The following is a 25,294-nucleotide window of genomic DNA, read 5'->3' as shown; positions in this document are numbered from 1 at the left end:
AACGTGCAGGCAAAAAAGAGTAAGAAGAAAACACCAAAAACAAGTACAATGTTTTGTTTTGTTTTTCCCATTTTTAAACAAATTATATAATCGAGTTTATAGAAGAAAAAAGAAAAAAGAAATTGAAAGGTTGAGAAAGAATATCTCTGGTATCATTAAATTCGATTTTGACTAAATCTTGATGCTATTATTAAACTCTAGTTTCTCGTGTATATATATACGTAGCTCTGTTTTGTGCAGAAACTTACATTTGTTTTTGTCCCTTTGAAGATCTAAAGGTAATCTCTGATTGTTTCCAAATGCTCTGTTTTGTCTTCACGATCATTTTAAGTCTTTGTTAAATTTATGCGATCGATGTGATCACAGATGAGTGAAGAAACGTATGAAGAGACTCAGGAATCAAGTCAATCTCCTCGTCCTGTTCCAAAACTGAACGAGAGGATTCTCTCAACTCTATCCAGGAGATCTGTAGCTGCACATCCATGGCACGACCTTGAGATTGGTCCTGATGCTCCATTGGTCTTCAATGTGGTATGTCTCTCTCACCTTACATAACTCAGATAAGCCCTTCTTTAGTCTCTTTCTCTCTATTGGTCTGTTAACGTGAGAGCCCTCTCTGGTCAGGTGGTTGAGATCACAAAAGGAAGCAAAGTGAAATATGAACTCGACAAAAAGACCGGTCTGATCAAGGTATGTGAAATCTTCAGAATGTGATCTTCTTTTCTCTTAAGTGTTCTGATTGATGACATTTAATTCGATCTCAGGTTGACCGGATCTTGTACTCGTCAGTTGTTTATCCACACAACTATGGATTCATCCCTAGGACATTGTGTGAAGATAACGATCCCCTTGATGTTCTTGTCCTTATGCAGGTAAAGTGTGTTTTATCACAACCAAACACAAATTTTCATTAAGTACCACATTGTGTTTTGACCTGATCTAGCTTCTGATACGTGTAGGAACCAGTGCTTCCAGGCTGTTTTCTCCGTGCTAGAGCCATTGGATTAATGCCCATGATTGATCAGGTTTCTCCTCTCAATTCCCTCACCCATTGCATATATGTTTCTTATTTCTAACAAATACATTAGATAGAGAATTAGAGATCATCCAAAAGTGAAACCTTTTAGAATCAATCAAACTTGCAATCCAAGAAATCCAAATTTCCAAAATCAGAGCTTTGATCTAAAAGTTAAACCTGCTGATAATTTTCAGGGTGAGAAAGATGACAAGATCATCGCAGTATGTGCTGATGATCCAGAGTACAAACATTTCACAGACATCAAACAACTCGCTCCTCATCGTCTCTCTGAAATCCGCCGTTTCTTTGAAGACTGTAAGATCCTCCTTCTTTGATGATCACATCTCCAATTACATCAAAAAAATTAGGAGCAAACTAACTAAAGAACCTTATAAAATCACGTTCGGTTATATATATATAGATAAGAAGAACGAGAACAAGAAGGTGGCTGTGAACGATTTCTTGCCATCAGAGACTGCACATGAAGCAATCCAGTACTCCATGTAAGACTTCACCGAACCATAAAACCCTAATAAAGTCACAAACTTCGTTTGAAAAAATTTGAGTAAGTAAACGTATCTGCATTGTTTGTGAAATTACAGGGATCTATACGCTGAGTATATTCTCCATACCTTGAGGAGATGAACAACAACAACAAAACATTGTTTTTGTTTACACGGAAGAGATGATTATTATTGGCAGCATCCGCATATACATATTTTATTATTTCACATATTCATATAAATCATATGATCAGCTTTTGCAGTTTTGTTTTTTTTTGGTTTTGTTTGATTTTTGTACCTTGTGATGTTGCAATTTTGTTCAGTTGTATAATTTGAAACGGATACATAATGCAGTTTTGCCTAATCTCTTTGACATTACATATCGTTTTAACTCGTTCACTAAATGGCCTTAAGAGATACAATAAATAGGCCATACCACTAAAACCATCTCATACAAAAATGATTAGAATCTACATACATAACGACGAGAAAACAAAAACCAATTGTATATGATGAACCGACACGTGCTAGAATCGATATTTCTTATTAAAAAAAAAAAAATCCTAAGGAAAGATCTCTGTACACTAGATTAAAGTACAGTGAATAGATACAGGTTAAGCAAAATATTGTGATAGTGTGGATCCAAATAGAGAAAGCGACTAAACACGAGTAGCACATATTTAGACAGAGAATGGGCTTTTTGGATTTTATCATATCTATGTAACTTATTTATTTTGGGCCTCACTTTTTTTTCTTCTTCTTTTTCTTAAGGGACCACACTACTACTACTACTCCCTATACTAATGAGTAAATGTACTCCAATTTATTCCCGTATTTTAAAAAAATTTAACTGTAATCAACTAAATGATTCTGTAAGATATGGTCCGACATGTGTACGTATGAATATCTATAAAATAAAAATAGAAAATAGATGCAAAATAGAGAGTTATGAAGATTTAAGAGTGTGAACAGTAAAATGAATGTGAATATATAAGAGCTGCAGGGGAAGCTGACTTTTCCTGTTAACACCGCAGAGCCCTTTATAGTTAGTTCCAGAGATGGATGGAGTCAATTTAATATTACATTATAATTTTTTTTTTCTTTTTTGTGGCAAATCACACATTATAATATTATCTATGTAAGTGTAATAGTATAAATTTACAATTTATATAAGATATAAAGGTCACAAAATATATATATAGAAGAATCCCAATTTTTGCAAATAAAAACCTCCTATCCAAATCAAAATGGTGTCTTTGGCTTTCGGATATGAATATGATTCCTCTGTATCCACCCTTCCATACAAACCGACCCCACCTCATATATTTTTGCATTTATATTTCAACTCAATCGATAATCATCAGTTTATTTGTTCTCATTATCGGATTATCACTATTTGTTTCTTTCTTGTTTAGTTCTATTATAGGCTAAGTGTGACACCATTTTCTACACTAAATTTTTTTAAAAAAAAAAGTAAACCACACTAACTACGGACAAAAACCGAAAATGTAAAATTATGTTCGAAAATGCATGGTTTATTATTGTCACTTTCTTGTGGGAAATAGTAATAAATATGTATCGAACAATATGAACATTATAATGATATATATATATATATATATGTATATGTTTTATATTATAAAGACAGAATTCTGATAATAATCTTCATAACATGTGATATATAGATTGAGTCCATCTTTATATATAGATTAGTACTTTTGAAAAAAATGAAATTTTTTGGCTATACGAATCTAAAATTTTAAGAATTTGAATAAAAGCAAATAATTCTCGACAACATATTTTAACTTTTCTTCCTCTTCTTATTACTATATATGTTTTTTTTTAATTGCACATTACTTTCAAAATGCATGCTTAAAGACTACAGTAATTATGTTTTTTTAAAAAAAAAGATTAAAGGAGAGGGTTGGCTAGTGAGTGAGGAGATGGAGAGAGTCCTAGACTCTGGGGCAAATTGACAACTGGAGCATGTTGTTGCCATTATCGCACCACCGATTCTCCATTTTCTTTTTAAAATAATTTAAATTAAACAAAAAAATTTCAGAAAAAAAAAATGGACCGCCTTCTACCTCACCACTACCTCTTCGATGGCGACCGATCTTATATACTATTATTATCGTATCTCTTTTTATATACAAATAATGATCGATTTATATTAAATTAACACGAGCAAGTGACTCTACGGAGATCGCGTCGGTCCAGAAAAACCTACAACTAATTTTTATTATATACTATTTCTTCTTTATAAAAAAAAGAAAACAAAAAGAAACCCTAATTTTCTAAAGGCTACGGTTCTTGTCTTGCCCCCATACACACCTCGATGGATCGAGCAAAAGCCAGTCCTGCCCCAACCAATTGATCTAACTATATATAAATATATATAACCAATATGCTTTATGTATAGATTGAAAATATATGTTTAAGAGTTTTTTTTTTTGTGTGTGGTTATAATGTTTAGTTATAACTAATAAGAAATTTTCCTAAGGATTGTTTTGGTTTAACATGCAATTACAATTGATGAAGGGTAAAAATGATACTCCATCTACAGAGTTTGGCCTTGGCATTTGAAAGGAGGGAAAGATCCTCTCTAGTGGGATAAGAGGGTTACGTTGTAGGAGATGGACAAAAGAAAGGAGCGCGAGTGGGCATTTAAAATAAGTGCAAGTCTGTTTTTTCAGTATACAATAACAAAGTGGTCCTTACCCTAATTAACCCCATATTTTCTTCTTTCATTATCATATGCCAAAATATCTCTATATACACACCTACTCTCCATCATTCTCATAAGCTAATTTGGTACATTAATCTACTACCGTACCATAAAGTGGGTTTGCGAAATCATAGTTTAATCCCACAAAACAACGACTAACAAACTACTTCGATCGTTATTTGTGTGGGTCAATTCACACGTACGTTCGATAGTGTGACATAAATTATGCTACAAAATTGTCAGGTCAGAATCGAGTCTGAAACCAGTGGAAGGTTGATCATTTGTTACAGTTGTGATCATATGGGACTATTTTTATGAAAATTAAATGGTTGTACAATTTGACTGTAACTTTTTTGTTTTGTTAACAAAGTGTCGGACTTTAAAAGTAATGGGAACTACATATGATATATATTATTGGCTTTGAAATAAGAAACGAAAATAAAAACAAAAAAAAAAAAATTGATTATGAGAGTTTTAAGAGTTACTAGCAAATTTTAGGAAGATCAAAAGTATATATCTAGTGATTTAGTGAAAATCTGACTGAAATCTTTAAATTATTTTAATATCTCTACGGTTCCAAAAATAAATTACCAGCCAACCCCTTAATCAAATAGTACCGACATAAATATTTACTGAAAAAGACTATCAATAATTAATAGTGAATATAAATATAGTATTATTTTTTGGCCGTAAAAGACCAGAATAAATTTGGTAACAGAACTAGTAAAATTATTAATCTGATACGTTATATGCATTAAACTAGCTACATTAAACTCTCATCTACTCGACTCAAACAACCACACGCTCCGTTAACCATTTTAGACGCATAGCAAATTTGCAAGTACAAATGCTGATCTTTTGAAGGATGATTGACGTACATTATCTTTATATATTTCGATCGTAGATTCGTAAGATAAGTTGCTGCATTTTTAGTTCAGTTTAAATTTAAATTTAGAAATACTCTGATTATAGTAATTGAAGAGTGAGATGTATAGAAATAGAGAGGTCCCCGTGGCTAGTAGAGTAATATATAGGGCATAGCTTTGAAAAGGACGACGCCATGGTTTCCTCGTAATTTCTTTGATATTTAATTGTATTATTCTTTCTCTCTCTAGTCTCTACAAGAACTTAAGGTGATAGAGAGATGATCATATGTAAATATTGAAAAGAGAAAAAAAATGACTGGAGAACAAAAAGAATAGTGTTCATTATCTAAAGAAAGACTTAATTGTATTGCCTTTAGTTGTGCTTGGCTATTTTTGTAAATTTTGGAAATAAGATTGTATCCGTAACATTTATTTTGCTGATATTATCCAACCTAATAATATTAATATCCAGTTCATTCAATCACAGAGTATTAATTAGCCGGGCGTCAATTTATAAGATGCGCGTGGACGAAACAACCCATTACAATTTGAAAATTTACAAAGAAAAGAAGACAAGCAAAGCAAGCCATGCAATGATTATGAATAACAGTCAATTATATCAAATAGAATTTGATACATTAGATATATATATGTATATACTAATAGATTTTGATTAAATTGCAAAGGATTAAGATTCGTAGCCATAACGATGAAACATAAGAAAACAATGTATCGACTAGAGGCTTTTGTGTCCAACCAATTATGTACTAAGGATGAGAAATTGGACCACGTTTATCAATGTTCATTTACCTACAGCTACTAGCTTTTTCATTTCAGGTTTTAAACTTTCTTCTAATCGAGTTCTCTGAGCCCAGCGTAATATATATAAGTTCAGCCGTCAATGAAAAATATGTGATAGAGACTGATGGTATAAAAAAAAAAGAATGTTAAAGTAGTAATCGGCGGATAACATCGATTAACATGAACATACAACCACTGCCCACTAGTACAGTTCTATTTTGATAAAGTTATAAGCTTTAATCATTAATTTGCCAGTCATTACATTTAAACCAAAATTGGATAAAGGAACGTGAAGGGTGCTTAGTCTCTTTCAGGACCACGTACGTACACAATTTTTAGATTAACATTGACAATACGTGAAAACTATTAATTTATTAGTTGTTAAGGGTTTGCCAGGGTTCAAGTGTTACGTGTCATGTTCCAGAGCAACATGTGTAATGTTACTATACTAACTTCGTTACATGAACAAAACCGAAAAAAAAAACATTGGTACATGCTGCTGTTAGTACGATGCGCTGGAGCAAACAAATGTATCGATTTTCGTTTTATGTGAAAAGTTATATATCTTGAGCCATAAACTCTAGGATTCTTTGGCCGGTCCAAGAACAAGACCATGTCTATTTTTCTTATTTTATTCAATTGATTAAAGAGGTTCCTAATTCCTATACATTTTTTTTCCTCTCTCATGATGGATTTTGTGACATTACGAGCATATCATGATTTTGTAAATTCTGTGGATTTGTAATTCGTGAAAAGAATTTACCGACTAGGCATATGCGTACAAATCCACGAATTACTAGTCACGATAGTTGTTTTGAGGACAGTTACATAAAAATGAGGCATAAAGAGGATTTTCAGATGAAGGTGTATGAATATGATCAAAGAGAGATAATTAAGATTTAAGAGTAGATCAAAAGAGGGTGTACGTACGAGTGTGTCGGCTAACCTTGATAGAATCACGACCTGAGTTACTTTAACCATATTTATATAAGTTGAAGAGTTGTAATTCATATACTATATATAGTATTTATTTAGCGATTATGTATATATCTAGATCTAGATTGGCCTGGCCAGTTCTTTTAAAGAAAAAGTAATCAGCCAACCAAACATATTAAGATGGAGATTGATAGGTAATCTGATCAATGATATTAGAGAAGATGTAATAAATAACCAAAATAATAATATACTATCAATCCACAGATTAAAATTGACTATTCGAATACTTTTTATATCTTATCAAACTATCATTTGAAATTAAACTATATATTGATAAGTAGACCAATTTAGGAATTCTTCAAAATAAATATTTTATTTGTCTAATAGGCAAACAACAATATAATCTGTTTAATTTTTAGGTTTAACAATCATGTTCCATTTAATTCGAGATAGACATAACAAAAAGTTATCAAGTTTAGATATGTGTTTATAATTTCATATTAAGATAAAAAGAATTAAAGTAAAATTCAAGAGATATTAACTAATATATTTATCATCAACTAATTTTGAGTTAGAAACTCATGAATTTTTAAAAACTCACATATATTCTGTATATAATTTTTAGTTTTGTTTAAAAATTTATGGTTTTGATGTTTTATATATAATGCAACGTAGCAACTAGCATACACAACATTGTAAGTGATAAAAAAAACACACACACACACACAAAATAAAGTTGTCACTGGAATTACAAAAAAAGGACAGGTAAGAGGGGTATAAATGTGTGATTAATATAAAAAGCATCTCTTACAAGTGGGGAAAGTATATAACAACAGTTGCAATAGTAAAACATGTAACACTCAAACAACACACCATATTTTACATGTATGTGTATAATTGTGTAAACCAATAAATTTTTAAAGGAGAGAAGGGTAACCATAACAAAAAGTCAAGAGTAAAGGCCAAAGACAAACAACATGCCAATTTTGTCTTTGTGAACCAAAATTGCAGCAAACCCATTAGAAGGAGATTATTGATAAAGTACTTATTAATCATTTTTGATTGTGTATTAGATTTAAGATTCTAAATTAAAACAAAAAACCAAAAAATTCTCGATCCCTAAACCCACGACATTATCATCTCTCTTCGCCTCATATCCCAACCATCTACTACGTTGGACAAAATCTGATTCTTTCTTTTTTTTTCGATCTCAAGCATTTATAGTTAGCAAATGAATTGTATTTTTATATGGGGAATTATTTAAATAAATACCATTATGTTATTTGATCAAAAAAAAAAAAAAAAAAATACCATTATGTTATAAGGAGGAAAGAAAGAAGAAACTAGCTATAGCTAGGGGATGGTGGTAAAAGGACAATAAGGTCACATGAACTGAACCAGATTTATTCATGGGTCCCTCTAAATTGGTTCTCTTGCCCATATCTCCATCATTCTCATCATAACATTATAACATTGATGATTTTTCTCTTCTTCTTGTTCTTCTAAAAATCTTGAGACTCTTCATCCCCTCAATTTCAAAGAGCTATAAATATTGCTTGAAACAGTAAAAGATAGAGATAGAGATAGAGAAGAGGAGAGATAGGTGGTGCTGATGATCAGTGAAGTTAGGCTAAACCCACTTTCTATTTATGTATAATTAGGTCAATCACATCACCTATCTAACCTTTTTCCCCCTCCAATTCTCCTCCTCTCCTTCCAAATTTTAGGGTTTTTGCTTCTCTCCTCCTTTCTCAATTTCAAAGTCACCCCTCAGGAAGCTGTGAAGTCATCGAAACCCATTTCTTGGTCACATCTTCAAGAGAGATCTGAAAATTGTAAAGATGATGACGAATCTGTCTCTTTCAAGAGATGGAGATGAAGAAGAAGAAGACGAAGAAGAGAAGAAGCTTTTACAAGAAGGAGAAGGAGCTAGAGAAGTAGTAGAGAGAGAGCACATGTTTGACAAAGTGGTGACTCCAAGTGATGTTGGGAAGCTAAACAGACTTGTGATCCCAAAGCAACACGCAGAGAGATTCTTCCCATTAGATTCATCCTCAAACGAGAAAGGTTTGCTTTTAAACTTCGAAGATCTCACAGGCAAATCTTGGAGGTTCCGTTACTCTTACTGGAACAGTAGTCAAAGCTATGTCATGACCAAAGGTTGGAGCAGATTCGTTAAAGACAAAAAGCTTGACGCCGGAGATATTGTCTCTTTTCAAAGATGTGTCGGAGATTCAGGGAGAGACAGTCGTTTGTTTATTGACTGGAGGAGACGACCTAAAGTCCCTGACCATCATCCTCACTTCTCCGCCGGAGCTATGTTCCCTAGGTTTTACAGTTTCCCTTCTACAAGTTACAATCTCTATAACCATCAGCAGCAACGTCATCATCATCATCACGGTGGTGGTTACAATTATCATCAAATCCCGAGAGAGTTTGGTTATGGTTATTTCGTCAGGTCAGTGGACCAGAGGGTCAGTAGTTCTGCGGCGGTGGTGGCTGATCCGTTAGTGATCGAATCTGTGCCGGTGATGATGCACGGAAGAGCTAATCAAGGACTTGTTGGAACTGCCGGGAAGAGACTGAGGCTTTTCGGAGTTGATATGGAATGTGGCGAGAGTGGAATGACGACCAACAGCACCGAGGAGGAGGAGTCATCTTCCGGTGGGAGTTTGCCACGTGGCGGAGGTGGTGGTGGTGCTTCATCATCTCCCTCTTTGTTCCAGCTGAGACTTGGAAGCAACAGTGAAGATGATCACTTCTCTAAGAAAGGAAAGTCTTCGTTGTCTTTTGATTTGGATCAATAATTAATGATGATTATATTAGTTGGTATATCTTGGAAAAGTACACATAATTCTACATATATATATTTATATATGACGTTATATAATATGCATTGATTTCATTACAAATTTATTGGAGATCAATTGATATATGTTCTAATAATAGTGAAAATTTATGGATTCGGATAGTACAAATGTTCTTGAAAATCTTGATTGTGTGTATAAATAGATATATGAAGTAGTTCTATATCATTGGAGTATTATATTTACATTTGGCAAAACAGATCATAGGGTAAGTAATAAGATTGTAAGTCTGTATAGAGTAGGAAACATTGGGTACAAAATAAGTGAGATATTATAAGAAGAGACGACATGAACTAGGATTGGGATCAGTGTAAACCCATGTCTCTCTTGTATGTCTCTGTGGTCAGAAAGTTTTCAGAGTTTGATGGGCTGTCTTAGAAAAGTGAATTGTCTCTATATATATATGAGTGTTGCATTTTGTAGTTATATATATGTATCATTAATTATTGTCCCTGCAATTAATTTTGGTGATGGGTTTCTATGTTTGGTTACTAAATATGGCTGCTGCTGCTGCTTTTTTCTGAAGCTATTGCTGGATATTAGTTAGGCAGAGTTGCAGGAGATGGGCAGTGACAAAACAATAATTAAAAAAATCTTGTTTCTTTGTATCATTGTGATGTCTACATTAGCAAAAAGAGAAGAGCTTCTTTCTTTTCTTTTCTTTCTTTTTCTCATCTTGGGGCGATTGAAAAAGGTATGATCTGTTTTCACATATGTTTTCTGATGCATTTAGTTATTATCATGAGCATTATTAACAAAGCTATATGCTATAGAATTTGGAAAATTAAAATATATAATTATTTTGTGGTCACTTATGCTTTTTATTTTGGGTCGCTCTTTTGGTCTCTTGGTCTGAACTCTGAAGTATTACACAACACATACGTCCAGTACATTGCAGAGACACATTTAATGTAAATATATATTGTTATGTTTATATTACACATATACGTTAAATGTATATATAATATTGCTATGTAGATAACTAGATATTCACCCGCGGTACACCGCGGGGATATATTTTCATTTAAAAACTAAAAAAAATTTTTTTATTGATTATATTACATATATATATATATATGTAAATAATATTTTTTTTGTATTTTTTGAATTAACTATAATTATGTAGTGTATAATTTCCATTTACTATATGGTGTGGTTTATTATATATATCATTAATGTTCATTAACTTTTATTTAGTCAACAAATAAACTATTTTTAAAAATTTTCTATTTCATTTACAGTGTAAAGATAATCGTATTACATAATATATTATAATTTTAAAATATATGAGTATAATATAATTTGAATTTGTATTATTTGTTTTTTTTTATTCCTATATTATGTAAGACTTTTGTATTTAGAGTTGTGCAAGTCGATTAATTAATTCTTATTATGTAACACATCAATTGATTCTTATTAGTATTGTTTGAAAATTTTAATATTAGTAATATATTAGCTTCTAAAAACAATTCAATGGAAAAAAAAAGAAAAAAAAATTGGGCTCGTTTGGACCCAAAAATATTAATCTGATGTCTTAATTGCAAGATGTATAAATGAAATGGGCTTGGACCCTGATCTGTTAGTAATATTTAATTTTCAAACCCAATCCGATTTTTACTTTTTAAAATTAACTCAATGGCAGTCTTGTAAATAAGTGGCAAATTCAGGATTTATTTCATAATTGTACTTGGAAAATGTATATATAGATATACAAGCATCTAGTATGATTTATCACATGTGTGTACCTTATAGCTTAGCATCTAGTTATATGTAATCATGACCTATATGATGATTATGGTGTTTTCATAAAGTTATAAACGCATACATTCATTATAAATCTCAAACTTTAGCTTTAGGGTTTTATATAGTAGACCTAACTTCAATTCATACTAAAGGTTTTGCAAACGATTTTTTTTTGGTGATGATGTTTAAAAGATGCATATATATGTCCCATCTATGAGTATAAGTCGTGATATCAATACATCATCATCAAACACATGTTTTCATAAGTCATGCATGTATGATAGATTTACCAATATTCTTTATAGTATAGTATGTAGTTTACTTTGAGAAAAATCATTAAAAATATATCAATACGTCTACAAGAAACCACCACTACTAATAAATTTCTGAAAAAATATTACACTAAAACATCAGTTTTCAACAATACTGAATATAACTACTAAATAGATCCTACAAAAAATCTAAATAACTATTAGATTAGTCTAGCCAGATGAAAGGTGCATCAATGCTTGATATTGTATGATATAAATTTGATCAAATTCTGTAATCGTGGAGAGAGAAGCGAGAACATTTACATGCATCAAATCTCTCGTGAATGAAGATTATCTGAAACTAGTGATCACAAGTTAAACTGAAACCCTAGCTAGTTGGAGGAGAATTGGGATTTTGTCGACTCCGTTGGCCTTAAAACTCACCCAAAAAAAAAAAAACATACAGTTTTTTCAATCGAAATATGCAAACGTCTTGGCGTTTCTAACGAGTAAAAAAGTAGCGGAATGTGAAATTCAAGTTTTGCTTTTCTCTACCTTCGCTTTCACTCTTTCAATATTTCTTACCCAGTCCCTACATTATAAACTATTTATAATCATTGCCGAATATAATTAAATTACAGAAGCGTGCCCAATTGACTATAGAGCAAACTATATTGAGAAAAATCAAATGAATGTAACAGACTAACAGAGAAGGAAATCATAAGCTGATAAGTTGCCTTTTTTTAATGCTAAACAAAATATTGAAATAGTAAATCATAAATAAATAATCAAAGAAAAAAAACCCTATCACTCTACAAACACTCCGGTCAATGCATGACTAGTGCTGTGGTATAGTAGGGCAACTAAACCCAATATTTATCTCATCCGCTGCAATAAGAAAAAAAAACTCCAAATTAAGATGTGAGATTTAAGTTGATATAAAGTTGAATGGTTTATAGATGACCTGAGATTTACTTACTTGTGTTCTTGGACCAGAGAAGTTGAGTATCAATCAAAGAATGATTCTTATCATCGAGCCGTTTCCAAGTTTTGATTGTATCAACAGGTCCCCAATATCCATACTTACTCTTCTCAAGCTGAGCTTCGACCACTCTTACTCTCCTAGCCCAACCAACCTTTCCATACCCATGATACCTAAAACAGATATATAGAAGCGTGTGTTATAAGTAAGGGCAAGGTTTATATATAGAAGCGTGTGGCACAAGCTAGTTACCCGGCACCGCCAGCGTAACAGAGGTTGATTCCATGGAGTTCGGCACAGAAGTCATTGACGTGGTCGTGACCGCTGAAAACACCTTTGACTTCACCTCTTTCGACAAGTTTGGTGAAGAAACCAGAGTTGATAGGTGGAGAACATGTACGTTCTTGTCTCACTCCAGTCATCTCCGTCGATTTGTTGAACAGTGCAAACTCCGGCATCGGAATATGGAGGTAAACCAACCCCGGAGCGGTACCGTTCTGTGGGAAAGGCCACCTCTTGTGTTCCATCTCGAGCCATTTAGAAGTGTGTTCATACCAATTCTGCTGAGAGGTTTTGACCCAATCGTATTCGTAAATAAAGCCCTTGAGATCCGTGTAAGATCCACCGTCGAGCATATAAAGATTGAGAATGGACTTGAAGAAGAGAGGAGACCCAAAAGGACCTTCTATTTGTAGATTGTAATTACCAAAGCCATCTATTTGGTATAGCCAAGCATCGGGAGGGTTTACTTGAGACAACGAGTTAGGGAGTTTGACTATGTATTTCATCAGTGATTCTCTAGTCATGTCGGATTCTTGGTCGTGATTCCCCAAAATGGCCACCCATGGAATCCCCGATTCGATGGCTGGAGCAAATGCCCTATCCATCGATTTTGCCACGTCGCTTGTCTCGCATAGTCCATATACATTATCTCCTGCGTTACAAAATAAAACAACATCATTATAAGTACTTGGAACCGGAAAATAAAATAGTGTTACATAATATAAATTTATTTTTTGTACCGGAGAAGACGATGAGATCGGGCTTCTCGGAGGCGATAGTTCGCTGTAAAAAGGCGGTGGAGTTGAGATCAGAGCAGTAAGGCTTTTCTTCTGGTGCTACGTCGGAGCATGGCGTCTCTTTGCCAAAACCGTAGTGCAAATCTGAAATTTGCAGTATCTTGAAACGACCATCATTGTTAAAGCGGAGCTGCCTTCCACCGAAGGGGTAAGCAGAAACGTGACATGTTGAAAGACATAAGCAAATCAAAGAAACACTTAAAACAGAGGATAAAACAAATCTACTCCGAGTTCCCTCCATTGAGTTAGGTTTGTGACTATAATGAAACTGTATATGAGAACGAGACTAATGTATTTATTTGGCTTAGGTTGCACCCTGTTTTTATAGCGATTTTAGATTTGATATTTCCCGAAAGATACGATAGCTTCAAACTGTATTTTATTCTAATGGTATATTCTACAAAATTTTATCAGTATATCTAACCATTTTGGCATATGCTTTTGGTTCGTTGTTGACGAAATATATCATCGAAAATACCATCATTTATTTTATTTTTGTGATTTTGTGAAATGAAATCAATTCATGAATATTCAGTTTAGATAAAATAACTAGTATGATTACTAGACATGACAAGCCCAAATAGACAGAAGTAAAAAACCATTTTTAAAGCAAAATTTACACACAGACCAAAGAAAACAAAACCAAGGAAATAAAATGAGAGGAAAAAGAAAACACCAAACAATGATTATAATACATAGCTAAGGATCTCTATGGAAACAAACTAAGTGTTCTTGTCTTTAGTAGCAACATCATGAGATTTGAACCATGGAATCCACACAGAGGTTGTCTTCTGATACGCTCTATAAGCTTCAGCTCTGTATTGTTGTTTCACCATCCGACGCTCGACAAGAATCGTTACATAAACCAAACACAGAGTATTAACCAACGCACCTACCAAAGTCCATCCTTGACCAAGGTTCCAAGCAAATATAACTAATCCCCACCACCACAATTGCTCTCCCAAGTAATTAGGATGTCTAGAGTAACGCCACAAACCAGTGTCAAGATTGGGGATTTTAGCCTTTCCTTGCTCCTTGAGTTTTTGGTTTCCGGTTACAAACTCGTGAAGCTGAGTGTCTGCGTAGTATGCCATGACAATACCCGTCAAACAGATAGCCGAGGAAACAAAGTCCCAGATGTTTAGTGGCGCATCAATTGAATGAATGACATACAAAGGTAGACATATCCCAATGAGGAAGATCTGAACACAATTTGGAAAAAAAAAAAAGAAGCTTAATGAGAAACAGAAAACACATAACTAGACTATAAAACAAGCTCTTTGAGGCAATTCGTCGAACAAGTGGTAGGCAATAATGTACCTGCTGCGAAACGTAAACAGAGAAGAAGGAGAGCCACCACCAGTGTTTCCCGTACTGTTTCCGTAAGTCGTTGAACCTCCAGTCTTCTCTAGCACCCCATTCCCAATTTTCCCGCCGGAAATAGTTATGAGTCAACCTAATACTCCAAACCCATGTCAGGATAATAACAATCGTGGATCTCCACTTGTTGTACTGTGCCAATGGATGAGAAGCGAAGTAATGAACCAGCATTACTGGTATCACAGTCCAATACACATCGATCATCTACAAAATTTAAATTTTTTAAAAAATCTGATATTTGAGGAAGAGATCATCAAATTACAAATTTTTAACAAATGGGTAAACAATTTGGAGATTATGAATGAGTACCCAGTGGCTAGATTGGAGTAAGCCGATGATCCAGAAGAGCAAATTGACGTTGAAGAAGAAGAGAAGGTTTGCTAGAAGAAGCGGATGATTCAAACACCATGAATGAATAGAAGAGAGCTCTGAATCGGAGGATGGAGAGTAATTATTACGGAGAAAGGTGAGGTAGAAGACGATAGAAGGAAGTGGTGCAAGGAATGCAACAATGGCGTTTCTAAGATTCCGATTCATTTTTGTTTGTCTGGAAGAGGAAGGAGACGAGAGTGCAATTTATATTAACTGAGCTTAAAAAACGAATCTCTTTTGGACTTTTGGGTTGGGTTCGCTGTGGCGTGTATGGGCCCTCGTAGGCCCACTTTGATCACAGCTATGATTAGCGTCTTCTGTTTAATTTTATACTTTTGATGAAAATTTAAATTTAATCAACTGTAGAAAAAGTTTAGCTTTTTGTTTAAAGAGCCGAAAAAGTCAGTAATTAAGAAAATAATTGGACTATGATTTTGTATCGTAATGATGATATGGTATGAGATTTCTGATTACATTTGTTAAGCATAGCGGAGAATGAAAGTAATAGTGTAAAATATACACTTTTATCGATATAAAAATCCAAAATTATAGTTTACTTTTGAAGATATCACGAAGAGATAATTAGCGTTGCTCGTGGTGACTCTAATTATTAGCCTAGCCGAAAGCATTGGATTCTAATTTAATCAGATTCTCCATATATACTATAAATTAACACCTTTATTATATGTGGTCCAAATTTGAACTTTAAAGAAATCAGATTGAAACGACGTCGCTTCTTTCTTCTTCAGCATCTCGGTTCGTTTTTTATCTCTCCCGTCCCGGTATAGGAATTTTCAGCATTACCGATTTAATGATGCCGGTTAAGTAATAACCGGAAAGATACATTCTCCTCTCAAAAGGGTAAAGAGAAGCGAGGGGATGATTAAGCGTATCGACCGTCGAGATATCTAATCGGTGTCGCCGCCTTTCTCCGCCGTCTTAATTCGACGTCGTTTGGTTTTGGAGAAGACGAAGCAGGAGTAGAGTATGTCTGGGAGGCTGCTGAAGAAGGTTCTCCAGGAACATGAAGAATCGAAACAACAGATTCATCACGAAGAAGAGGAAGAAGACGAAGACGAAGAATCGGGAGCTCGTTCTTCGATTAATCCGTTTGATCTCTTGAACGAAGATGATGATGAAGATCCTGAGGTCAGTCTATCCGATTTTTACCTCCAATTAGGTTGTTTGGTTGATTGTAGTATCTGGAATTTTTATCCGTTTTAGGATTGAAACGGTGCATATGTCTCTGTATTGATAAGTTTGAATGCAAAAGGTTTGATCTTTAGATGTTTTGTGGTTTTTGATTCTAATGATCTTTAAATGTTTTGTTTGTTGGTAAATACAAAGTGATGATTACAAAAGTGTTTCTGTAACAGTTGAGGTGTTTGATTGCAGGAGATAGAGACTGATGATGAGACTATAGTTGAGAAGAAGAATGAAGATGCTGATCACTTGTCAAAGAATGTTGTAGTGTCTAAGAATAAGTCGAAGAAAAAGAAGAAGAAGAAAAACAAAGAGACTGCTTCCAATGTGGCCAAGCCTGAAATCTCTTTGGATGAGACTTTAGAAGCGCTTGGTCTCAGTGCTGATAAGGTTCAGGAGACCAAAGCAAATGCTGATTCTTCCAAAAAGGCTTCTTCTTCACGATATGTTTTGGAAATAGATCCCAAGTATCTTAATCTTGAAAACGAGTTGAGGAGAGTGTATGGTTCAAAGGCTATGAGGTCCTTTGAGAGTGGTTCTCAAGGTGGTGGTAGCTCTAGACTGGGACGAGGGGGAAGACGTGGAGCTCATCATATCACAAAGACGGTTCTCATTTCTCCAAAGGAGAATTGGTCTCGCTGGGATCGATCTTTCTCCATGGAGTTTCTAGAGACTAAAGATGGTAACAACTACTTCAGGTAACATTTTTTTACAGTTTTTTTTTTGGTTGGGTGTGTGTATTTGGAATATAGACATTGTAACTTTCTACGTCTGATGGAATACTTTTCTTTTTACGTGTAGATATACCCATTCAGATTCATATGAGCAGGCTCAGAGGGCATTTCAAGCTGCACAGGCTATCCATGATTTGAATGGTGTTGCAAGTGTCCTTATACACCATCCTTACCATATCGAGTCGCTCATTACTATGGCGGACTACTTTAAGTTTGTTGGTGAGCATGATATGGCTGCAGATGCCATTGGCAAGTGTTTGTACGGATTGGAGCGGGCATGGCACCCTATGTTCACGCCGTTCCAGGGTAACTGCCGGTTGGATTTTAACCACGACACAAACAAGCTGTTCTTCAAAACGCTTTTCACTCACATGAGAAACATGGACAGGCGTGGCTGTCATAGATCAGCGTTGGAGGTCTGCAAATTCTTGCTTTCATTGGACACGAGTGATCCAGTGGGCGCTTTGTTTTGCGTGGATTACTTTGCTTTGAGAGCAGAGGAGTATGCGTGGCTGGAGCAATTCTCTGAGGAGTACCGAAATGACAACTCATTGTGGCTCTTCCCTAATTTCTCATATTCTCTTGCAATAGCCCGGGTTTTTCTTGAGAAGATGGAGTCCTCGTCTTCCTCAGAAGCCACTCACATAGATACTTCGAAGTCTAGCTCGTTGGATCTCATGAAACAAGCTTTGAAGCTTCATCCGACAGTACTCAGGAAACTAGTGGACAAAGTACCTTTGAAAGATCAGGTTTGGACAAAGATACTCAAGCATTCTTACTTCCGGTCAGGTGAATCAAAGATAATGTCCTTGGATCACCTTATCAACATATATGTCGAGAGGAACTACCTTATATGGAGGCTTCCAGATGTACAAAAATTGCTTCGGAGTGCTGCTGATCTAGTAATTGAGTCACTGGAACAAGACGGAACCGAAGCCGAGAGCTGGCTTTGTGTAAGGAAAGAAGCTTTCTCTGCTGAGAATAACCAGTAAGTGTTTTTCAAATCTCATTCCTAACTTTCCTTATGGCTAGAACTGATCACATATGGTTTCCTTATGGCTAAAGCTGATCACTTATACATTCCAGGTACTCTCATTTATCAACCCATGATTTCTCTGATTCGATGCCGACACTCCCACCAGACAATTTGCAGAACTTTGTGGCTAATCCAAGAATGGTGGGAGGAGATCAAATGGGTGAAGGGGGAGGTGAACAGCAAGCACCACCGCCTCCTCCACGTGATCTGGCAAATAGGCATGCATTGGCTGTGTTGATGGAGTCAATTCTTCCATGGGCTCACTATGGAAATGAAGGCGATGATCCCCTCAACCAACCAGACAACAACGGCTAAATAAATGGCTCTTTAAGTGGAGAAAGAAGAAAAACTGCTACAAATACATTTTACAAAAATGTGGCCCTTGCATTTGCTGTACAGTGCCATTTTGATGGTTTAGTTTTTATACTTGCTAGAGCTAGAGCTACTTGTGAGATTTGATACTTTCGGTTTAATCGGATTTAATCATTTTCAATTCTTGTTACTGAATCATCGACAGCTTTCAATTTGCTCAAAGGCTCGGTTTAGGTTGAACCGGTTCTGTTTCAGGTCAAAACACGGCCACGTATTAAAATGTCGATTTCGCGCGATGCGTTATTTTTTATCTTTAAACTTGAAACTTGGGAGTTCGTAATTACTCACCAATCCTCGAATAGCTTATCTTCGAAGTAATCGCCTGAATTCTTTTTTTTTTTTTGGTTCGCTCTTTGTTTTGTTTTTCTTGTGAGAAATTAAAAAGAACAAAAAAAAATCTGATTTTTGTAAAGCTTCAGTCTTAAATCTTGGATAAGTTTATCTAACGAGTGGTGGTTGTTGGAGAATGGATCGAATTGCGTCAGCTACCTTCTCTTGCCCTCCGATTTCAATGTCTCGCGTCTATAGAAATAGAATCAGTCATTTTGGCGGCTTTAACATTATAAGTAAGAAGAAGAGATCTTCGTGTCGAGTAGCTGTAGCTTCTGGACAGACGACGGCTAGGGTTTGTTCTCTGCACGTTTCTGCTCTTCTTTCTTTTGCTCTCTGAAAACAAATTATTTGAGTTAAATGTTTCGATGATTAATAACTCAGGTCGTCGACACTGAACTTGACTTAGAATACAAGAAACACGATCTACTGAGAGCTGTTCAAGACACTCAACGAGGACTCACCGCAACTTCTGATCAACGTTCTATCATTGAGGAGGCTCTGGTACAGTCTTTGTGTTAATTTGCTGTTGTTGTATCATAATGAGTGAGGAGGTTAAGTCTTTTTTAATGATTCTGGATTTTGGTAGAAACTTCTCAGGTTACTGTGGAAGGTTATAATGGCGGTGAAGCAACTGATTTAGTGAAGTTAGATGGAACATGGAGGCTTCAATATACATCTGCACCTGATGTTGTTGTTCTCTTTGAAGCTGCTTCAAGATTTCCTTTCTTTCAGGTTACTCTATATACTACTAATGATAATGTTTGATCAGACAAAGCAGAGAGATACTTTAGTTTTGTTTCGGTTTTAATTCCTTTGTGAGTTTTGATCAGGTGGGGCAGATCTACCAGAAGTTCGAGTGCAAAGATCAATCAGACGGTGGGATCATTCGGAATGTTGTTCAGTGGAGTCTTCCAAGCTTGTTGGAGGTTTTTAGCTTCTCTACTTGTGTAACCCTTTCTATATAACTTTTCCAGACAGCTTATGTAAATGAATCCGTCGCAGGACCAAGAAGGTGCAACACTTGTTGTTACTGCAAAATTCGACAAGGTCTCTAGTCGAAACATCTACCTTCAGTTTGAAGAGGTCAGTTGATAGTCTGCCTTTCTAAGCTTACAGTATGTGATTAGCCAGAAACAATCCGAATTCAGTAACACGGAAGTTTTGCAGATTAGTGTTAGAAACATTAACATCAATGAGCAGCTTCAAGGTCTTATCGCACCTGCAATACTTCCACGCTCATTTCTAAGCCTACAGGTGAAACACACTTTCTAGTACCAATGCATGGAAACCAAGACTCATTATAGAGGGAGACCAAGCTAATAACTCTTTACTGGTTTTCCAGATTTTGCAGTTTATCCGTACTTTCAAAGCTCAGATTCCAGTAACCGCAACCAGCCCAGGAAGGTAAACAATGAACTTCGTTTATTTTCAGAAACACATGTACTAAGATATGACTATGGATACTAAAGGTGTTTTTCTATTGCAGGAGATCTGTAGGTGGATTGTATTACCTGTCGTATCTCGATAACAACATGCTCTTGGGTCGTTCTGTAGGAGGAGGAGGAGTATTTGTCTTTACAAAATCTCAACCCCTTGAGCTGTGAATAATAAGACAAATCTGTACTGCTTTTTAACTGTATATCATAAAGAGAAGAAGAACCTTATGTTAGTAGATTCTGTTTATGTTATGTACAACCTATTCGGGATTTACTGAAGATCTATATAGCAAAATTGTTTCTGGCTTCATTCGAACTCGGAATACATTTAACCAAGCAGACTGTTCCACAGTTCTTTAAGAGAAATATAAGCCTGAGGACAAGAAACGGCGTGTAGCTTGGTGTTGCTATCGACCAGTGTCTCTGTTACTAGACCAAGTCTTACCAACGTGCTTATAGCCTTTTCTACTCGCATCTCAACCTGCAAGTGGTTTAGTGAGTTAGCTACAAGTTGTAGTAATGTTGTTATATATAAGAGGTGGCAGTTGTAGTAGTATTGTCATAAGAGTTCAAGTATATTCTACAGACCTTTATTTTGAAAGTGTCGTACATGAATCTCTCGCATCTATCTCGAACTCCTTGGTAAGACATATTCTGCAGGCAAAGTGTTGATTCATGAGCATCTGTGGAAAATCTTGAACTATCCGAGAATGAGGCATGACATTAAGACAAAAAGTGGATGGTTATGTCTAACCTGATTCTTTCCCGCTTGAAGAATAATTGCATAAGTCAGTATTGCCTCCTTGTACTGCAGATAGTGAGTAATTTGGAGAACAAAAGCATAAGTCAGAAGTAAAACATTTTTCAGTATGGATCACTCATGCATATTTCGAATGGAATAAGAAGGGAGGAATGAAGGAGATCTTGCCTGTTGCTGCTCCGAGGCATCCAAAAGGAAATGCACAGAGCCAAAGCCACTGGCTAAGGTTTTCTCATAAAGCGTCTTGTTTACTAACAACTGAAGAAGTAGATCAAATGCAAGAAGAAATTCCAACATCAGAACTCTATAACCCACAGTAGTAAAGAGAGTATGAATTTGAGCGTCAACTCACTTGATATCTGTCCCATGTCTGCTTGTAACCCAAAACCACACGTGTTGCATAAATCACCAGAGCAGTGACGGCAATCACATCAAGAAATAGTGCTGACCTGTGTAGCAAATGACTAATCTTGACTCTTTGTTTTTGTTAGTGGATAAAGGGACGAGGATAAGAGACATACGGGGATGATGAGATGTTCTCAAACTTGTAGTTTACAAAGTATGCCGTAAGTCCCAAAATACTTGCGATATCTAGACGTACCTAATAAAAGATACAAAGAAAAACAACAATAAGATCAACAAGAATGAGTCATTACTGCAACCACACTTACTGTATCAACAAGAATGAGTCTGTACTGCAACCACACTTACTGTATCTATGACGCGAAAGTAAAGCTTCTTGTGAGGGAATATTACCTGCATACAACAGTGAAAGAAAAAACAGTGGTGAAAACTACAGGGAAAAGTTCATTGGCAGAAAAAGAGACATGAGAAGACACTCATGATGTAGATGTAATATTCTTACAGGTAAATCTGGAATTGGAATTTTTTCAAATATCTCTAATTGTAATGATGATCGTGTTTCATCTTTACTCTTATCATCTTTTTCACTCGCATCCTTCGTGTAAAGCAAAATTAGTTCTTCAAACGCAGGCTCCTGTTCACCAAAGAGCAAAGATAAACAGTGATTCATTCATTGAGGAAATTTGACAGTGCACTACAGACTGTATCACATGCTATTATTTGCGCAAAAAACGAATACCTGCAGAGTTGACGGTGATAAAAGAATGGAAATCCAAGTTTTCATTCGTTTCCAAATATCATTTCCACAAGCTTTTTTTGAAGCAGGTTTCCATATATCATCCAGTGTCATCCTTGATAAGAATATCGGCCTGCGAGAAGAGTAATCTACTGCTCAGCTCACATTTCTGATCATGTCTAAGATATAGGATAAAAATGATGCAAGGAATTTTTGCTTGATTTAATAGATCAACACATAATCAAACAAGTGATACAAACACATCTAGGAACTTTCAGACTTGTTTATACTAAGTGAACATATATGCAGGTTCATTCGGGCATTAACATATATTGGCATAGAGATTCTTCACACTCACCAAATAGAGACCAAAACACAATTCAGTGGCAAAGATGACTGAAAAAAAAAACGGCACGCACCTTAAATAAGGTTCAGATGCATTACTATCATTAGCTAGCTGAGATGGTGTTTCATAATCAGGAGAAATGAAACCAATCCATCCGAGCAACTTTCTGAAGAGCTTTGCACGAGGACCAACAGGTGTCAGAAGCCCCTCATATCGACTGACCGCCCTTTGTGCTGCTAAGCGTATGGGGAGGACTGAATCTGGACGGAACCCTTCTTTCAAGAAACTATCAGACGTTTGGTCGAAATATGATTCCTTAAAAACGGATAGCTCCTTGAGCCAAACTTTCATTCTCTCTGATAAATCTTGAATTTCTTGAGTTTGAGAAGCCTCACTTAACGCCTGTTCATGAAATTGGAAGAAAAAATGTTTATTCAAATTTAATATCTAGCTAACGCTCAAATGTTTTTGATATAATAAAACTGCACATATGCAAGAATGCAATATAACATAATATTTGCCTCAGTAAATAGGAGTCAGACCTTGTTTATCAATCTTCCAACTTTTCTCAGGGGCTTTGCAATAGTGGAGAAGATTACTTGTAGAACTTTAGACTGGATATAGTCTAGCTTCTCCACAAGTAACAAACCCTTCTCCTTCTCAGTTGCGTATCCACGCCTGTAATGAAGATGGGAATTCATAAGCAGATTCTCCATACAGAACTATATAGCAACGCCTCAAAAACGATATTACATTTACCTGAAAACAATAGCATTGGACTCTGACGCCTTCTTCCAATCAACGTATACAGGTAAAGTAAGAAGGTAATCCGTATTCAGAGCCGAAGTCAATGCCAAATCCCTTGCTGAAAGCTCTTCAAAGCCAGCACTGTCAAGAAGCTGAATGAAAGAACGCTGGAACTGAGTTGCAGCCATTACACTGCATTTGAATATTCTCAAAGCTATATTCAGAAATTCAAAACACTCTCAAAATCTTGTATCAAATGAAAGTACAGAGTTAGCCAAGCAGATAATAATACCTTTCAGCAGAACGTTTCTTTGCATGTTTGCCGGCAGAGGAAATTAAAAAGTTCCAAATGTCAAACCCATCAGCCAAAGGGAATGATAAACCATCATATCCATTAACACTCTTAGGTTCAGATCTCTTGGCATTCGAGTTAAGTTCGTCCTCTGACTCTGATTCAACTTCTCCGCCTGAAGTAAAGCTTTCGTCGTCACTGGATGAGTCATCACCAGTCTTTACCTCCTCCAGGGATTGAGTAGCGACAAAATCAGCTCTCATTTGCTCTAAAATCCTCTTATGCTCCGCGTGAAGGATAGAGTCTAAACACCTAAAGAGTAAAGAGTTCCCAAAAAACAGCTTAATGATAAAATCCAATAAGAAAACTTCAATGCAATATTCAGAATCAAGCTTACGAGGAAAGGAGGAGGAAGATATCAGCGTCTCCTCCGTCTTGAGAATCGAGGAGCGTGTTTACAATACCATTAACGAGATCAGACTTGGAGACATTGATGTACTTCTCACGAGGAACATGAATACTCGAAATCCCCTCCTCTTCCTCTTCGCGATTTTCATCGTCTTCCGCCGGTGAAAACTCCTCCTCTTCTTCCACCTTTCGAAGCTCAGTTAAGCTACCGAAAGCTGGTTCCGACTCTCCGGAGACTACATCAAGAGGCGCAAAAGTCGCCGCCGCTTCTCTAAGTCGGCAACGAACTAAACGACGACGCAGAGATGGCGACGACGGCTTAGATCGAGACGGAAGAGCGACGAAGCTAGTAGTGAGGTTTCGAAGAGATAACATATCGGATCTGAATCTTTAGGTGAAACGAAAGATTCAGAACGCATCTGCAGAAGAAGACTCGTGACCATTGAAGAAGAAGAAGAAGATCGGAGAAATTGGATTTTGATTAGCTCCGCCATGGAAAAACGAATAAAGACGAAATCGTGAATTAACGGTTCAAAACGACTCAGACGCGGCCGCGCCTTGAACCGATCAGATGTTTTATGGGCCCACACACGTGGCGGACGACGAAAGGTCAAAGGTCAAAGGTCAAAATCTTCTGGCTCATATAGAGGATCTAGTTTTTTTTACCTGTTTCATTGCTTGGATAAATGTAAATAGAACAGTTTTGATTTTGGAATCGGAAGTAGAGAAATTAGGCCTTTTTCTTTTCTTTTTTTTTACTTCTGGAAATTGAAAGATTGTTTGAAAAACAATTAATAGAAACCCTAAATATTTGTGTTTTTTTTTTTGGTTAATTCATCTATTGAATTTTTGTTTTCTCCCTCGGTTTTTAATTGGGATTTTGGGACCCAATTGTGAGAGTACCCCAAAAAATATGGTCTCAGGACTCAGGTGCAGTAAATTTTACTTATTAAAAAAAAAAAACAACAACTAATTTTTACCACTTTTATAGGATTATTTTAT

General features: G+C 35.6%; 7 protein-coding genes across 7 annotated transcripts; 4 read left to right on the top strand and 3 right to left on the bottom strand.

Moving 5' to 3' along the window:
- Positions 1-149: 149 nt before the first annotated feature.
- LOC104784622 (soluble inorganic pyrophosphatase 3) lies at positions 150-1,885 on the top strand. The gene is made up of 8 exons (XM_010509659.2): positions 150-278; positions 367-531; positions 625-690; positions 765-872; positions 960-1,025; positions 1,213-1,333; positions 1,440-1,521; positions 1,621-1,885. Exons 2-8 carry the CDS (start codon positions 367-369, stop codon positions 1,661-1,663), a joined length of 651 nt encoding a protein of 216 aa, XP_010507961.1. The 5' UTR covers positions 150-278; the 3' UTR covers positions 1,664-1,885.
- Positions 1,886-8,234: 6,349 nt separating this feature from the next.
- Positions 8,235-9,764, top strand: LOC104784620 (B3 domain-containing transcription factor NGA1). Its single transcript, XM_010509658.3, has one exon. The coding sequence runs from the start codon at positions 8,694-8,696 to the stop codon at positions 9,657-9,659; it is 966 nt and encodes a 321-aa protein (XP_010507960.1). The 5' UTR covers positions 8,235-8,693; the 3' UTR covers positions 9,660-9,764.
- Positions 9,765-12,348: 2,584 nt separating this feature from the next.
- LOC104784619 (putative inactive purple acid phosphatase 14) lies at positions 12,349-14,071 on the bottom strand. Its single transcript, XM_010509657.2, has 4 exons — positions 13,718-14,071; positions 12,948-13,629; positions 12,693-12,868; positions 12,349-12,601 (listed from the first exon to the last, which is right to left on the bottom strand). Exons 1-4 carry the CDS (start codon positions 14,013-14,015, stop codon positions 12,552-12,554), a joined length of 1,206 nt encoding a protein of 401 aa, XP_010507959.1. The 5' UTR covers positions 14,016-14,071; the 3' UTR covers positions 12,349-12,551.
- A 223-nt stretch (positions 14,072-14,294) lies between these two features.
- Positions 14,295-15,975, bottom strand: LOC104784618 (uncharacterized protein C594.04c). Its single transcript, XM_010509656.3, has 3 exons — positions 15,464-15,975; positions 15,095-15,358; positions 14,295-14,976 (listed from the first exon to the last, which is right to left on the bottom strand). Exons 1-3 carry the CDS (start codon positions 15,689-15,691, stop codon positions 14,497-14,499), a joined length of 972 nt encoding a protein of 323 aa, XP_010507958.1. The 5' UTR covers positions 15,692-15,975; the 3' UTR covers positions 14,295-14,496.
- Positions 15,976-16,310: 335 nt separating this feature from the next.
- On the top strand, positions 16,311-18,992 carry LOC104784617 (uncharacterized). Its single transcript, XM_087451722.1, has 4 exons — positions 16,311-16,675; positions 16,922-17,427; positions 17,531-18,451; positions 18,550-18,992. Exons 1-4 carry the CDS (start codon positions 16,514-16,516, stop codon positions 18,812-18,814), a joined length of 1,854 nt encoding a protein of 617 aa, XP_087307848.1. The 5' UTR covers positions 16,311-16,513; the 3' UTR covers positions 18,815-18,992.
- Positions 18,993-19,132: 140 nt separating this feature from the next.
- Positions 19,133-20,950, top strand: LOC104784615 (putative plastid-lipid-associated protein 10, chloroplastic). Its single transcript, XM_010509652.3, has 8 exons — positions 19,133-19,496; positions 19,586-19,705; positions 19,802-19,936; positions 20,035-20,130; positions 20,207-20,287; positions 20,372-20,458; positions 20,547-20,608; positions 20,691-20,950. Exons 1-8 carry the CDS (start codon positions 19,338-19,340, stop codon positions 20,806-20,808), a joined length of 858 nt encoding a protein of 285 aa, XP_010507954.1. The 5' UTR covers positions 19,133-19,337; the 3' UTR covers positions 20,809-20,950.
- On the bottom strand, positions 20,829-25,255 carry LOC104784616 (uncharacterized). The gene is made up of 14 exons (XM_010509653.3): positions 24,282-25,255; positions 23,885-24,196; positions 23,605-23,784; positions 23,388-23,523; positions 22,919-23,247; positions 22,503-22,632; positions 22,266-22,397; positions 22,112-22,156; positions 21,922-22,001; positions 21,753-21,849; positions 21,569-21,658; positions 21,395-21,448; positions 21,229-21,294; positions 20,829-21,121 (listed from the first exon to the last, which is right to left on the bottom strand). The coding sequence occupies exons 1-14, from the start codon at positions 24,665-24,667 to the stop codon at positions 20,969-20,971; spliced, it is 2,190 nt and encodes a 729-aa protein (XP_010507955.2). The 5' UTR covers positions 24,668-25,255; the 3' UTR covers positions 20,829-20,968.
- Positions 25,256-25,294: the final 39 nt, after the last annotated feature.

The sequence above is a fragment of the Camelina sativa genome, chromosome 5, assembly GCF_030686135.1.
Source record: "Camelina sativa cultivar CO46 ecotype springtype chromosome 5, ASM3068613v1".
Classification (NCBI taxonomy): Eukaryota; Viridiplantae; Streptophyta; class Magnoliopsida; order Brassicales; family Brassicaceae; genus Camelina; species Camelina sativa.
This window is presented reverse-complemented; position numbering and strand designations above follow the sequence as displayed.

Excerpts from the sequence above, each read along its gene's own strand:
- LOC104784622 (XM_010509659.2), top strand. The coding sequence starts at position 367 with ATGAGTGAAGAAACGTATGAAGAGACTCAGGAATCAAGTCAATCTCCT. Across the intron at positions 1,334-1,439 it reads CCGCCGTTTCTTTGAAGACT|ATAAGAAGAACGAGAACAAG; the intron begins GTAAGATCCTCC and ends ATATATATATAG. Across the intron at positions 1,522-1,620 it reads GAAGCAATCCAGTACTCCAT|GGATCTATACGCTGAGTATA; the intron begins GTAAGACTTCAC and ends GTGAAATTACAG.
- LOC104784620 (XM_010509658.3), top strand. The coding sequence starts at position 8,694 with ATGATGACGAATCTGTCTCTTTCAAGAGATGGAGATGAAGAAGAAGAA.
- LOC104784619 (XM_010509657.2), bottom strand. The coding sequence starts at position 14,015 with ATGGAGGGAACTCGGAGTAGATTTGTTTTATCCTCTGTTTTAAGTGTT. Across the intron at positions 13,630-13,717 it reads CGATCTCATCGTCTTCTCCG|GAGATAATGTATATGGACTA; the intron begins GTACAAAAAATA and ends TTTGTAACGCAG. Across the intron at positions 12,602-12,692 it reads TCTCTGGTCCAAGAACACAA|CGGATGAGATAAATATTGGG; the intron begins GTAAGTAAATCT and ends TTCTTATTGCAG.
- LOC104784618 (XM_010509656.3), bottom strand. The coding sequence starts at position 15,691 with ATGAATCGGAATCTTAGAAACGCCATTGTTGCATTCCTTGCACCACTT. Across the intron at positions 15,359-15,463 it reads TACTCCAATCTAGCCACTGG|ATGATCGATGTGTATTGGAC; the intron begins GTACTCATTCAT and ends TAAATTTTGTAG. Across the intron at positions 14,977-15,094 it reads CTGTTTACGTTTCGCAGCAG|ATCTTCCTCATTGGGATATG; the intron begins GTACATTATTGC and ends AATTGTGTTCAG.
- LOC104784617 (XM_087451722.1), top strand. The coding sequence starts at position 16,514 with ATGTCTGGGAGGCTGCTGAAGAAGGTTCTCCAGGAACATGAAGAATCG. Across the intron at positions 16,676-16,921 it reads ATGATGATGAAGATCCTGAG|GAGATAGAGACTGATGATGA; the intron begins GTCAGTCTATCC and ends GTTTGATTGCAG. Across the intron at positions 17,428-17,530 it reads GATGGTAACAACTACTTCAG|ATATACCCATTCAGATTCAT; the intron begins GTAACATTTTTT and ends TTTTACGTGTAG.
- LOC104784615 (XM_010509652.3), top strand. The coding sequence starts at position 19,338 with ATGGATCGAATTGCGTCAGCTACCTTCTCTTGCCCTCCGATTTCAATG. Across the intron at positions 20,131-20,206 it reads GTCTTCCAAGCTTGTTGGAG|GACCAAGAAGGTGCAACACT; the intron begins GTTTTTAGCTTC and ends AATCCGTCGCAG. Across the intron at positions 20,459-20,546 it reads GCTCATTTCTAAGCCTACAG|ATTTTGCAGTTTATCCGTAC; the intron begins GTGAAACACACT and ends CTGGTTTTCCAG.
- LOC104784616 (XM_010509653.3), bottom strand. The coding sequence starts at position 24,667 with ATGTTATCTCTTCGAAACCTCACTACTAGCTTCGTCGCTCTTCCGTCT. Across the intron at positions 22,633-22,918 it reads GCATCTGAACCTTATTTAAG|GCCGATATTCTTATCAAGGA; the intron begins GTGCGTGCCGTT and ends CTCTTCTCGCAG. Across the intron at positions 21,659-21,752 it reads AGACATGGGACAGATATCAA|TTGTTAGTAAACAAGACGCT; the intron begins GTGAGTTGACGC and ends CTACTTCTTCAG.